The sequence below is a fragment of the Falco cherrug genome, chromosome 1, assembly GCF_023634085.1.
Source record: "Falco cherrug isolate bFalChe1 chromosome 1, bFalChe1.pri, whole genome shotgun sequence".
In the NCBI taxonomy this organism is placed as follows: domain Eukaryota; kingdom Metazoa; phylum Chordata; class Aves; order Falconiformes; family Falconidae; genus Falco; species Falco cherrug.
Window position 1 is genome coordinate 89,669,653 of NC_073697.1, and position 14,910 is coordinate 89,684,562.

At 35.2% G+C, this 14,910-nt stretch overlaps 1 protein-coding gene across 2 annotated transcripts in view; it reads right to left on the minus strand.

Moving 5' to 3' along the window:
• SPECC1L (sperm antigen with calponin homology and coiled-coil domains 1 like) overlaps positions 1-14,910 on the minus strand; it is a 70,200-nt gene that overhangs the window by 17,988 nt on the left and 37,302 nt on the right. For both annotated transcript variants that reach the window (XM_055705034.1, XM_055705045.1), the window contains 4 exons: positions 10,690-10,780; positions 8,719-8,802; positions 6,719-6,875; positions 3,147-3,249 (listed from right to left, as the gene is read on the minus strand). In XM_055705034.1, the coding sequence (XP_055561009.1) occupies positions 3,147-3,249; positions 6,719-6,875; positions 8,719-8,802; positions 10,690-10,780 (435 nt within the window). The remainder of the gene's footprint in view (positions 1-3,146; positions 3,250-6,718; positions 6,876-8,718; positions 8,803-10,689; positions 10,781-14,910) is intronic.

Here is a 14,910-nt window from a genome sequence, read left to right on the forward strand (position 1 = left end):
GCTTCAAGGAGAAATTCTGCTTGCAAACAACATTCAGAAAGCATGTATATTAAAAGCAAGAATATAGTAACAGAAAAAGCCATACAGTTTTTTACATCAGTAGGAATTTGTCATATTTTCATTGGCTTAAGCTTAGTTTATTTATTTAAAAAATATAAGATTGGAACACAGTTAAATACTGTTTAACAACTACATTTCAAGAAATTAATTCATTTACTCCCTTCAAAATTTGCTTAAACAAATCAAGAAAACTGCACAATGAGGTAATTTAGTATAGTTTTTTAATAGGTTTAGGTATTAGCTTGTTTCTTATAATGCATTCACAGAAGATAAAGTCTTAAGATACCTTTAAAAATTGTGCTATGTGGAACTATATATCTGTCACAGGTAGAAAGCACAGTTTGGCATAGATGTCTGTGAATATGCGTGAAGGGCTTTAAATAAAACCCTTCCACTATAATGGGCTGAAATTAGAGCTCACCACACTATTACCTTTAACTTACTTAGCATTCACAAAATTTCAAGCTTCTAAAGCAGATATACTTAAGACTTTTAATCAAAAACTCAAAAGTAATTTCCCCAAGGGGATAGGAGAGCAGAAGTTATTCTTTGATTTTACTTGATCAGACTAAAACAATACTAGTTATACCAAGCAATTACGTAGTACTATGTTCTCCACAAGCACCTTGTGAATAAAGGAAACCTTTCCTCTGTGAAACAGCACAGACCTTGGTGTGTTTTGGTTTGTTGGTTGCATTTTGATTTTGTTTTGGTTTTTCTTTAGTATTTTCAAAAAATGGAATAAAAAGCAGCTCAAGAACTACAGCTGACCTACAAAAGGAATAACGTTCAATTGCATGCTGCTGCTCATTAATAAGGGTAAGCCAGCTATATCAATCATTGTTTTTAACATTTTAAGCCACTGGCAGCTCACCTATAACTGTACATTTTAAACAGTTTCTTTGAAATTAAGATTTATACCTGGCTATTTGTGTGATTTCTACTTATTAGTCTGTGTATAAACCAAAAATTCAACTATTCCCCAATATCCAGCTCAAAATATATTAGTTTGTAACTAACTAAATAAACAATAGCTAACATCGATTTAAATTGGTAACAGGATAGAAATTGATGACCAGATAGAAAGTGGACCTACTGCTATTCCTAGAGAGGAAAAGGCCAGGATATTTATGATTTCTCCATTCTGTGCGGCTCACACAGCAGCTCAGAGACAGAAGTCAGTCAGCATGCAGGTAGCTCTAAAAAGCACATGCTGGCTCTTGCCCAGATGCCAAGCCAATCAAAAGCAAACAGTGGTACAGAAGAAAAGTAGAAGTTATAATGATGGGGAATGCTGGAGACAAAAGGGAACTGTGGCAGTCAGACAGACACAAGGAGGAGCTGGAGGTAGGAAAGGGTACCCTGTCAATATTCAGGTGACAGGGAAGGAGGCAGAGAGCTAGGTACCATAAGTAGGCTTGAATGAAGAAGGAAGACATTCATTATTTTGATGCTTGTTTGCTGTTTGTCAGTTTTGAGTCCATGTAGTTTAAAAATAAAATTTAAGCTGGTTAGTTTTAGCTTCAATTAAAAAAAAAAAAATAAATCTCATCTGGTATTGATAACACTGAGATGCCAGAAATCTGGATAAGCATTATTCACAGGGAATACAATGCTAGGTATTTTTAAAACATTAGAACACGACTAACATGGTGTTCAACCAGAACTGAATTTCAGGGGATGCTGAAAATAATCAAATTCTGTACAACAAAGAAATGAAAAATGAGTGTGCCTAAAGCAAAAGACGTTTCTCTCCAAAAACTAATTTAATATAACCTCCTGATATTATCTCACTCTTTCAAAAGAAGCACACATTGGTCCTACAAAAGCTATACGCTATGGTCTCTTAGTAGCAACACAAGCAGCGAACCACATTACAGTTGTTGAAGCAAGGACAGTGAGTCTCAAAACCTATTCTTCTACTAGCATTTATAAAACAAGTAAATATAAGCAGCAATCTATATAAACAAAAGCATGCTCTTGCACACAACTATAGAACGAAAAGTTTGGAATACTTTCTATTACTTTTCCTAATCAGATAAGGAAGCTGTCAAATTCATCTTTCATTTCAAGACAACATAGGAAAATATTTTTGCATTCAGTTTTAAAGGATTTATAAAGAAATATAACATCCTGCCTTTCTTAAAATGTGGGGAAGGAGAAAGGCTTTTTCCACAAAGAAGCTTATCCTCAGAAATAGCATAGTTTAGTACTAGACGTGCCACAGGAAGAGGGGTGAGGGCTTACATCACAAGCCTGTCCATTGTACTGAAAGACGACTTTTCCTATGGATGGGCAATCATCCTGTTATGCGGCTCTCAACTTCCTCCTGCATTGTAAGTCTCAAGTCATGGAAAGAGTAAAGTTCTTAAACTGAGGATTGTGTTGGGAACTCCAAACGCTTTCAATACAAGTTAACCAAACAAATACATCACGGTCAGACTGTTAACATCCTGGTTTAGTTTGCTGAAGGCACTATTCTTTTGAAAAAATAATGTAATCAGGAGAACTCTGGATAGTTATCTTGTTAGTTCTTTTGGCTTCTGATAACATTTGGACTAACTGAAAAAAAATTCTTGAACTGCAGTAGAAAGCCAAGTTCAAAATGCAAGACAATGTGGTCTTCACAAAACAAACTGTCCTTAAATAGACTGAATGAGACCACATTGAAAGATCAAAAAACCCCTACACTAATTACCTATATATATAAAAAAAATAATCTCTCTCAAATCTGAGAAATGGTACTCTAACTGCTTTTGGGAAACATTAATTTAAACCTTAAGTTGCTAAAGTTTCAGTTACAGTTTCAGAAATGCAATCTGCAAAAGGCTGTTTGAAGTGCCTCAATAGGAGGTCAGCTGCCCCCTTAAGAAAACACCTATTATCGGCATGGAGTAAAGTGACTAAAGAGCTATTAACGTTAGTTAGGTTAGGACTTGTAGCATGTGTACCAGGACGAGAGTACAGTACATACCAGTGCCATTGCAATCTATGCAGTCAACTGTGGAGCAGCCTGGTTTATGCCAATGGCAGATTCTAATGTGTTGCAGCTACAAGTATGCTATGTTAAACAGCTCTACAGTTACCTGATATCCTTCTGTTTTTTTCTGGCACCATTTCAGCAAGGCATTTCTCTTGGATCCTCCATATTCTCTTGCTAGGGCAGACAAGGGATCTTTCCTCTCTTCCCTAGGAACAAGGCAAAGGTGCAACTTAGAGCTTGTAATGTAACTTTTGCAACAGAAAGACATATTGTAAAAGCTTAAAAAAAAAATTATTGTCACAGTAAAAGTAGTAAGGTATAGCACTACTGACTGAAAAACAGAATACACAAAAACACTTGTAGAGAGTTATTTTGGAGTAACTAATTCATTAGCAAATCATCCTTCTTCCTTTAAAATAAACTTTTTTCTAGGTCTTTCAACCTCAATTATATTTTTTTCTAAGTTTCAGAAAATTAAACTCATAACATGGTAAGTACCAGCTTGAACTATTAAGCTAACTCAAGTGACTTTATTTTGTATTTAGAAAGAGAATAAACTGATGCTATCTCTTTTGCATCTCATGGCTGATTACAAATGTCACCTTGAAACAAGTTTGCCTATTAGCAGAACGGCATTATTACCAGAACATTTGCCTGAGATCTGGAGTTCTCAAAAAAGAGGGGGCAGATCTAACTAGGCTGCTCTGCCATTTGATATACTGGTACAATAAGAACTATCAATTTCACTTCCAGTCTGTCAAGCTATCTCAAATAATATTTTTTTTGAAGGAAAGACTGAGAAAGAAAAGAATGATGATATCAGAGCTGGCCATTTTTTCATGAGTCCTATATTATAAGCATCTCTTTATCAGACTTCAGAAATAAGGGCTTAGAAAAAAAAAAGTATTATAGAGATTAATATTTTTGTAATGGCCTGGTTACATGATTCTGTATTTCTATAGAAAGTCGAGTGAACAGTCTTTCACAAAAAGACTAGGTATTACACCATTATGGAACTTAGTTATTGGACAGAGTATGCCAGCAGTTGTTCTTATTTTTAATAATTTCCATTTAGAAAATTAGGAGAGCTATTGGTAAATCCATACTGCAGTTTTCCTCATTTATCATTGTTTAAAGAGTTCTACACAGATGTAAGCAAGATTTTCACAACATCCACAAAGATGATACCCTAAGTTACTCCTTTTGAATATTTCCAAGACGACCTACAGATTGTACACATTCGCTCTCAAATCTCCAACTCTTTTGTTCTTCACAACCCATTTGCTGACTGGAAAGAGGGGTGGAATATGGAAATACATGGTATTTTCAGTGGATTCTGTGCTACAGATTTACAACTAGCAATTCTGCAGGTCCTGCTAGGGGAAAAGAAAGCATCCAGGGAATGCGGATTTCTTTGTTCTTGTCTGCTACCAACAGAACACCAGAGACTATTCCACCTATCAGCACCTGTCACTCAATGCATAAAGAAGAGAACATGTGCCAGCATGCAACAAAATATTCTTAAGGCATTAATCTTAAGTATATGTGTTGTAATTTGCTTGGCCAGTCTTCACTGAAATACAGATGGCAAGATCTCAAAGCTTCTTAGAAAGAGATAACATTTGAAACATCCATGAAAATGTATGCACAGCAAAACAATAAACAGTAAAGAGTAAGTGCCCTTCAGCATGCAAGATAGCAGTATGAGCCTCCAAACCTAACTGCTACTCTCAGAGAGATTTAACACAAGGAAGTTACTAATTGTGTGTTCTAAATACGAAATAAATTATCTGAATAGATTACTGTATTTAAACTTCATAGACACCACACAGCCACAACGATGCTTCAAGAAATTCTATAGTTCAGGTTTTAAATCAGTACATACTTCAACAACCCCAACTGGTGTATTTTTTTCATTGGTGATTGAAACAAACAACAATGGGATTGCACATTCAATCTACAATGAAGATTAGGCAACACTATAGGAACTTTAGAACAAAGATTTGGGACAACATATGAAAACTCAAATGAAATGCTCCCCCTCTTTATGCTAAGCATACTGTTTAGCCATTAGAGAGCTGTACAGCCTGTTCTCAAATTCCAGTAAGAGCACATGGTTTACATCAGGTTCTCACAGTTACGAAAACACTGCTGAAGAAAATAAATAAGCGTAAGTTCTATGGAGACAATGGTTTGACATATAAGTCTTACAAGTTAGTATATTAGGTCAACTGTATTCCAAATCAAAGAGCCAATAGAGTTTCAGCTAGAACAGGGAACAGTAAACTGCAGGTATTTGTTTTAGTGAACTACAGCAATAACTATTTATTTAACAACTTTCAGAAGACGACAGGGGGAGAAGAAACCTGATCACATAACAAATTGTAGTCCAGCAGTGACATTCTGAGGATAGCTCCCAAGAGTGTGCTCATCACCACACACCCACCACTGCAAATTCCACTGCTAAGTCATCTTGTACTGCTTAGCACTGTAGTCAATGATCAGGCAGCATCATAATGATATCATAATTGTAACTGCACGATTTTAACACTAAATGCCATGCTATTTACTACAGTCTGCAGGCTGCCATCAATGCAATTTTATATACTACCAGTTCAAAGTCCATATACAGGTGTTTGGTTTTGGGTTGGTTTTTTTTTTGCTTTCATCCTTATTTCGGGATAAGTCTAAATTTAGGTGCTAACACACGATATTAATTGCTGCTGGCAAAGTACCCACAGATCCAAACTCACCTTAATTTCTACATAGTGAAAGAGAGCAGCACTAAGGCACGTCTCAGCTGATTTCAAGGAACTAAGTTTCAATAGCACCCACACCCACTTCACAATTTTATAATGTAATAATTAATTATCACAGATGTCTCAGAACATTAAGAGTTTAATATTTCTGTTGTACAAAAGGTTTGCCAGGAACTCTGTGTTAAGTGGTCTTGAGAAAGTAATTTAACCTTTGCCTGCCAGTTTCCTAGTATGAAGCAGGGCTAAGTACATACTTCACTTGCATAACACAAGGCTTAAATACTTCAAAGTCCTCTGACTGATAAACTACAGATAGGAAAATCTTAATTTATCACAGAATTATCTTTTTATCTTACTAATGAAAGGAGTTGCCTGGCCATGTGTTACTTAGACTTGCATTATGATTTCATCTATGGGACAAATAACCCAGGCCCACTCACTCATAGCTATTTAGAAGACCTGGCAGTGTCTGGAATTAAGACCTAGTCATGCTGCTTTTTGTCTTCAGGTGTGATTACAAAAGTTAAGGTTTATAATGTAGTCTCCCTGGGTCCAAGCCACTCTGGAAGACTTGTTCAACATGTCCTAAGCTTAGTTCTTGAATTTGGCTTCATTGTATTTTTAACTGATACAATGCTATTATTTAGTGACATGACTTAGCTTGGTCCCTACTGGGGCATAAAGTTTTGATATTAAACTCATAAGCTCTAAAAAGCCTAACTTCTGGTCTAACTTTTTAAATATATACTGAACTGCAGAAAACACTTGCTGAAAATCTCAAAGATTACTGAGGATCGTTACTGTACAGGGGGCAGCAGGATCTGCAGTCTTAGTGCCAGTATTATACACTAGATACACACAGACAGCTAACTATGACATTAACCTATTGCAGTGCACCACAAGAGAGAGTTTTTACCTTATTCGACTCCTGGTTGTAGGGGTGACTGATGCCGTAGGAGAAGATGAGAGTGACAGCTGTGGTGAGGTGGTGCCCATTGCCATGAGAGATGCTGGAGATGCCCCATCAGGTGCACTGATATCTCGCTTGATTTCTTCACTACTTCTTCTAGAGACTATGTGGGAAAATGCCCATATATTTACCATTTCCAAACATGAAAACTTTAAACTTATTCTCACTCTCTGACAAGCATTAGTTGAGAAACCATGCATAGAAACCTATATCCAATACTAGGCTTCAACACATTTCTTGGTATTTTCCACTTCGGAAGTATCAAGGATTTAGACCACACTACTAATGTTTACAATCAAGCCTGTATCTTGAAGATTTTTTGATGAAAGAAAATTCATCAAAAGATGATTTGATGAACATATCTTAATGGAATATTGCTACTTCCTTTTGAAGGATTTCATGAATGAGAAGGAATTTTAACACTAAAGCATTTGATTTCCTCTAGTCCATGTAGTTATGTTGCTAAGCTTCAATTAGTTACAAGAAAAGAAAACCAAAACAGTTCAGAGATGACAGCTGCTTTATATCCACTTAATTTTAATCAAGAATAGGCATGTATGTGATGCTCTGGACATTTATTAAATCTCTTCAACTATATCAAAGATTGACCTGACACCATTCAGTCACATTCCACAGTCCACAGAGCTTGCTTCATTTTATCAAAGGACAAACAATTGTAATTTTGAATAAATGCACAAGCACTACATCTTGTAAAACCAGATTTGGAATGGTTATGTTTTCTCTACATGGAAGCATTTCCAGTTAAAAGTATGAGGTTTGCCTTTTATAGCTAAGTAGCCACCATTCTTTATGTTTGTGCAAATCAAAGATACAACTTGCCACATATATCAGAGACTTATTTTCTAATGATGTGGGGCAAGTACACTGATTTATAAATACCAGACACTTTTGGGTGGACTTTTTTTTAGAACACATCAAGATGATGTAAAACACATTTTCTTCCTGAAACCATTTACTCAAATATAGGTGGTTTTAAAAAGTGCTTCTCTCAAAGTAGTTCTGCCTAGGTTGTAGAAAGTATCATTTTCACAGTATCAGATTATTTGTGCTATTAATCTCAAAGACTTGTGTTTAGAAGCCTTTGCTGATACTGAGATATCAGCTTGATAGTAACCTAACACTCAACATAAGCTTCTGTTTAGAATGTCTGTTTTTAAAAAATCCAAAATTAACATCCAATGTGCTGCAACCACTGAGTAATACCGAAGAATATGGGTTATGCCAGTCACACAATGGACTATTTAAAAATGATTCACTGCAAACATTCTTTTGTTCTACAGAATGGGTAGACATTTTGCTAAGTAATATGGGAAAACATTTATACGCATTACATAATGTATACTTATGAATTTGTTAGCTAAAAAGAACAATCCTCCTTTAAACCCAATGGTTTTAAACAACTGACAGTAATTCTTTACACAAACAAAAATGTTAGTGCATAATTAGGGAAAGGCAGTATGTCTCTCTGCCTCAAAGAAAAATAATAAAAATCCTACAACCAAGCAGTAAAAAGTAACAGCTAGGAACAGTTTTTTCCTCATTCCTTGCACCCCAAAATTATTTGTAATAAAAGGAAAGATGACACAGAAGTCAACTGTTACATGCATGACTCGTACTCATCCATCTGGTATATCCACCAATAAGGACACTAGATGGACAATTAAAAACAAGACTCTTCAGTTCCACTTGATACAATAAAATAGAATATTCTTCTGCTGCTGGACTTTAGTTTCTTTCCCCAAACACTTCAATAGAATACCTGAACGCTAAAAAATAAGCTCGTCCAAATATCCAAATAAGAGTGGTTTTTACAAGAGCTTGATGGTCCAAAGACCAAAGTTCTCTCTTGACTATGTAAAGTAGATCTTTAAGTGCTGTGTTGAGAGTTCCTAATTTTACCATTCATCTAAAAAACGTGATATTACCAGAAATAGATTTGGCACTTTCCATAGCAGGTACTCTTGGCAAAGATGCTGGCCTGCTCGTAGAAGATGTTCTCAACAAATGTTCTGGACAAAAAAAAAAAAAAACAAACAAAAAAACAACCAAAACATCATTAACAAAGATTCCAGTTAAATGTAAGACATTTAGGTATGAGTAATATTGTCTACGAGTGCCTGCGTTTGGCTGTTTTAGTGAGAACAACTGATTTTATTTGTGTGAAAGAACGCCTAAATTTGTTCATTACCAATGAAGTTCACTATGAAAACATCATGACCTTCTTAATCCTTCTGCCCCTAAGGCCTTTTATTAAACCACTGGCCCTGGTCTATAAAAAATGAATTGTTAAACCAAAAGGCTGAGGAAGGAATCCCATTTAGCACATGGCCAAAAGTACTCAATATGGCATTCACAATGTGGATTGGTAACGCAGATTGCTTTGTCCTGTATGTGATATTATTTTTCCCTTTGGTTTGTTGGGTTTTTTTCAATTTTTTAAATAAAAACAAACAACTTTTTTTTTCCTCCTCCGTGCAGTGGAGTCTAAAAGGTGCCTTTACATACCATACAGAAAGATTAGTTCTATCTACTGCCATAAGTAAAAACATGTTATAACAAAATTCATTTTCTGTAGCATCAAATCAAAACTATTTCCTATTATTGAAGAAATATTCCTTCAAATAAAACCTTTAGACTGTAAACAAAAAAATTACATATTCCTATGTAGAAACTCCTGGAAGGCAGTAACATTTAAACACGAAACCCCATGAAAATGAAGAATGAGAATTAAAAGAAGTGAAACTCATTCATTAATTGAAAACGTGACATAAGAAACATATATTGCTACAGAGATACTTTAAAAAATATATACTGTTGTAAACAGGAATTCCGTCTGGCGCATTCTCTTGGAATGCTGCTGCATTAACTGACTCTAATGAAAACACAAAAACTATGTAAAGCGTACCATTCATTTTGTGTTTAAGCTTATGTCTACCATGAACGCTGTAACAATTAAAGAATCCTAAACTATCTTCTTGGAAAGGCATTTCAATAATCCTAAAAATATCGAAGTTTCTAAAATTAAAACTCCAGCTGCACTGTACAAATAACCTCAATATGCATTCAACAAAAGCAAGAAGGAAATCTGGCACATACAGACTGTTATGAAGTGCTACAAAAAACCCACCCCAACCCTTTAGAAAGCATCAGACCTCGGGAATACCAAATTGAGAGGAAATATTCAGTCTGGAGTCATATGGGGATTATCTTGAGAAACATCTACAAAAAACCCCCTAAAGCAGGCATAAATCAGAGTGCTACACCCAACACATGATAGCCATTCATTCTCACAGGAAGAGCACATTGTGAACAGTGTTTTGAGAGACAAAACAAAGTTCACAGAACATGGAAATATTGGGAAACAGATAAATCAACACTCAATTCCATTCAATTTTTCATCTGGCTCCTGAAGATTCAATACTTAGTAAGTTTGTATTTAGTTATTCACATGCAATGCAATGCAATGCCAACCATCTTCCTTGTTTCATTTTGGGGGAAAAAGAAAACCGCAACTGCACAATGCATAATGTAACCCCAGAAGTGTGTATTTTTAATATCTGGAAGACAGCTGCAAGACATGTCCCTGAATCATCTTATCTTGATTTTGCAAGTGATCTCAGTTTGTGCACACATTAAAAACTGTCAGAATTATGCTGAGTTATCAGCACACAATCATTTGTTGAAAATTAAAAAAAAGCATCTTTATTACATGCCACCATCTGTGATGAAACAAAGTAATAAAAACTTGAATGTGAGTTATCCTATGAGTCTATGAAAATATTTTGATAATGAAAAGTATATAAAATGCTAATGCTTTGGACACTAAACTAAATGTAAAATAAAAAAATATTAATAGCATTGCTAAAAACAAAGTTTGAATGAACTTGAATCAATACCTTGAACAGGGATTTCAGCATAGCTTGGTCTTTTGTCTGTCAGTGTAGCAAGGGGTTTTGAAGCTGAAATTGGTCCACTTATAGAATGTCTCTGAAATGGAAAAATACTTGTGTCAAGTATCATTTGAAGGTAAAAAAATAAAAACTGAATTGCAGAATCAGTTTTAGAAACCCACATACGACATTATTACTGATTTGGAAGAACTAAAAAAATAAAGGAACCTTTAAAAATACTTAGTGAAAAAGGGTGTGGGCTCTTTACCAGTTGCTTTTGCTCATCTGAATAGATAGACACTGAAACTTGTTCCTCAAACCAATGTTGCAAATTAAGTTGTGAATTCACTTGCAGGTTTTTTTATTAATTTCCACCTTAATTTATATTTTGTTTGTACAAACCTGTTTTGGTTAAACTTGATGTGTTTATTTAAACTAATACAACCACGTCTGTAGCCAAGATATTAGTGCTTGATTTGTGTTATTAACATATGTCTTTACAGCTTTGTGTCTTTTCCTGGAAATTCGGATAATGGTGTATTGGGTGTAGTGACACAATACCCTTTGCTAAGAAAAATCCTACTGAAAAAAATATTTTTCTTCAGAACATCAACAGCTTTTTTACCACCTATTTAACTGAGATGCTCTGTGAACAACTGGAGACAGATATTTTGTCTAAGTATTTGTCAAATATGTAATAAAAGAGAAATATAATTATTTTTTCTTTCTCAGGTCACTTTACTGTTCTGCTCTAAACTAGCTACAAATTGATCCTTTTATTTTCAAGTTTTATATAAAACATTTAGCAATGCATGGCATCTGGCAGTTAAAGCGCATGTATATAATCACAGATGTGTTAACTCTTGCACACAACAATTTAGTAACCATTGGATAGCACTGAAGCAAGCTGTTTAGGATCACATAAATGAACTATACAACACAACAACTAACCTTACAGTTGTTCAAACTCATATTCAGTTGCTGAAGACTCAGGGAAGACCATCCACAATTATTTTCTTCAAATTAATAATTTAAAAGAGCCTATTGCAAATTATAGTACATTCTTTATTCACACTGTCCTTTCTATTGAATTCTAATATTTAACCATAATTAGTTCAGTAATGTGTTTATCCTGAAAACTCTTTCAGCTCTCCATCTGGCCCAAGATTAGATGAGAAGGTTAAAGGAGCCTTATCTTCATAAGATAATAAAGGTCAGATATTTCTCACACCAAATCATGTAGGCAAGACAGACAAATCCAAAATTGTGACTAAAAATGTTAACAGTATATACTTTGCAGCATCCTGTAGCACAGGCAGGATTACAGGGCTACTTATTCATTGTTTAGAGTCAAACCAGAGTTATACTTTTGTGCTAGAAATCAAATGGAGAAAACAATTGCCAACATACAGTATGAAGAACTTCCTCACTTCATATATCAAAAATCCTGCACATACATTACACAGATTATTCCTTTAAATGTGCAGATGAAAGTGACTGTGATTTTGAGTCATGCACAGAAGTGCCTACAACACCTTCCCATAAGAGTTGGTACTTCAGATTTGAATTACATTTAATGTTCACTTCACCCACTTAATTTTATTTAAGTAAAAGCCAAGGACTGTACCAATGAGAACCATTTTTTCTAACACCACACCCCCACCCCCCACCCCCCCCGGAAACAACTACAATAGCTACATAATGAAGCTAAAATAAAAAGATTTCATTTTGGTTAGCTTTCAGATTGTCATCACAAAGACAGGATAGTACAGAACTTCAGCCAGGAAGCAAAGGTATGTAAGCAGGCACAGTGCTGGATAACCATACACCTTCATCACTTTTGCAGCTTCCGGATATCACTTAAAAACAAACATCCTTTAATGATATTATCAGAAAGTGGTTGTATTACTCAATTGATAACTTGCTGTGTACTGGTCTTGTCTCCTTGTTATATAATGAACTGTTTGTCTTTTTGCTCCTGTTGACTCTGCAGACAGGGCTTACTTTCACTGTTGCTAGTTCCGTATTACATATCTTACTATTACAACTACCAGTAGTAATGTAGTGACTAATACACTGCAAATTAGAGGAAACTGAACAACACAATGTTTATCTAGTTCCACTTGGTATATCTGTATAGTAGTAGTACACAAGCCTCTTGCAGAATCACTTTTCCTGAAACATTTTACAAATGTTAAAAGCTTTTCTGCTTTGCTGACCTTTTGCTGAATTTGCAGATCAGCCATTTCTCATTTCACTTAAAAACCAAAACACATCTGATGGGCAATCAAATATGTATAGATCCTACCAATCCCTTTACAAATACCTTTCTTCAACTAGAAATATATTCTAAAGCTCACTGAACTGCTAAACACCATTTGTCTTTTACACTGCTGTTCAAACTCCTCAACACCAGAGGAAAGGATCAAAAGTTCAGAGGAATCACATGCTTTTGAGGCTATTCACTGAAGCTACAAATGGGACAGAAATTACTAAAGGTGCCTTGCAATCTGTGATCCTCTTATTCCTCCTACAATGAGGTCTAGCAGAAGAAAATGCTAGAAACTTCAAAGAATAATTTTGATGTGATGTATGAAGACAATTGTTCACAGAAACACATTTCTACATAGTAGTCTTGGTATAACATAATTTCAGTAACAGATAAAGGTGCTAAGATCATCAACAATTACTTTTTCTCATAGCCATTCCTAGTTTGAAGAGAAAGTTTCTTCTAGTTACCTGTGACTGTTTTCAGATTTTTTTCCTTTTTTATTTTGTAACATCAGTAACAACTCCAGCACACAGGTGAGGAAAAAAGTAAAGGAGAACAAATACCTGACTTCACATTTGAGACAGAACCATGGCAGAACAAGCTAATTCCTTAAACTCCAAATATGTTGCTTCGACTCTCATCCTTATATCTGTTGTTGGCTATGGAAGGGAACATGACCTTCAACCACTATCCAGGTACCTAATTCCTGATCACTTTGCACTTCAGGAAGTACATCCTGCCAGTGCACCTATGGAGGCACAGCAGACCAGCTAAGCTTTCAGCTAAGACAGCAGGGTTGTTTTTAGGTTCTGAAGACCATTCTCTTGAAATCTCTCGTCCTAAATTGTTTTGCACTATTGCTAATCACTAAGGTGAGTAACAGCTGTGTTCCACCACAGCTTTGGACCTCAAGGCAGAATGGCTTCTGTTTATTTCCAGTTGCAAAAAAGTATCCAAGAATGTATCTCCTTATACATACAGGTATTATTATAAAGAAAAACAAAGCAAACAAGAACTCTCCAAAACTGAGGAAATTCATTACACAGTCCAATACAAAAATGAAATGATACACATAATTCAGAGAGGGCACATTTAATGCATCTATATTTGGAAAAATCTTTTTTGCAACCAATCCACTTTATCATAATCCCCAAAATTATGCCAGTTTTTCAGTAAGTGCCCATGTAAGCATTTCCCCTGTGATAGCATTTAAAAGCAACTGAGATTAATGACAACATTGCAACACCCATACAGAGATCAACCCTCCCACTTCTTTTTTAAGAGCCACCTGGCTCTTAAACCAGGGATGACTTCTGTAAGGTGGGAGCTGATAGGTCAACTCACATAGTGACTACTTATTAAAATCTTACTTTTCAATTGCAAGAGCAAAAAAACCAGACAAAAAAATATATATAAAAAATGCACAGAACACAACAGTAGAAAACAAGGTAGTTATATGAAAACAAAGAAAAGGAAAAGATGATGAAAATTAGTTTTGAACCTGAACCCCTTCTCTCTTGAGCAGAAAACATTCTTCAAATGCAATTCACATAACTGAGGTCACAAAACCCAGCTGCCTTCTGGATAATTACAAATACTTTCAAGAAAACCACCTATCTTCAAACAGACAATAGAAGCTGTTTTCATTTACCCACCCTCCTCTGTTTTTCAGGCAATGTTCCTCACTAATGAGTATCCAGCTGTTAATGACTTGGTTCTATACCAGAAGTTGAATTCAAAATTCAAGTAATTCTGGCAGATCAAGAACATCAAACAAGAGCTGTAAACCTCAGCAGGTTTGCAGTATTTGAAGAGATTACGTTGGTTCATGGTTAATTTACAGGTAAATAAAGTGAAATAAACCTTAGGCTTCATCAAAAAGTCTTGTCTGCCAAAGCCCTGGTGTAACCTTTTAGATTCCTACAAGAGCACAGAAATAAACAGAAATATAAAGA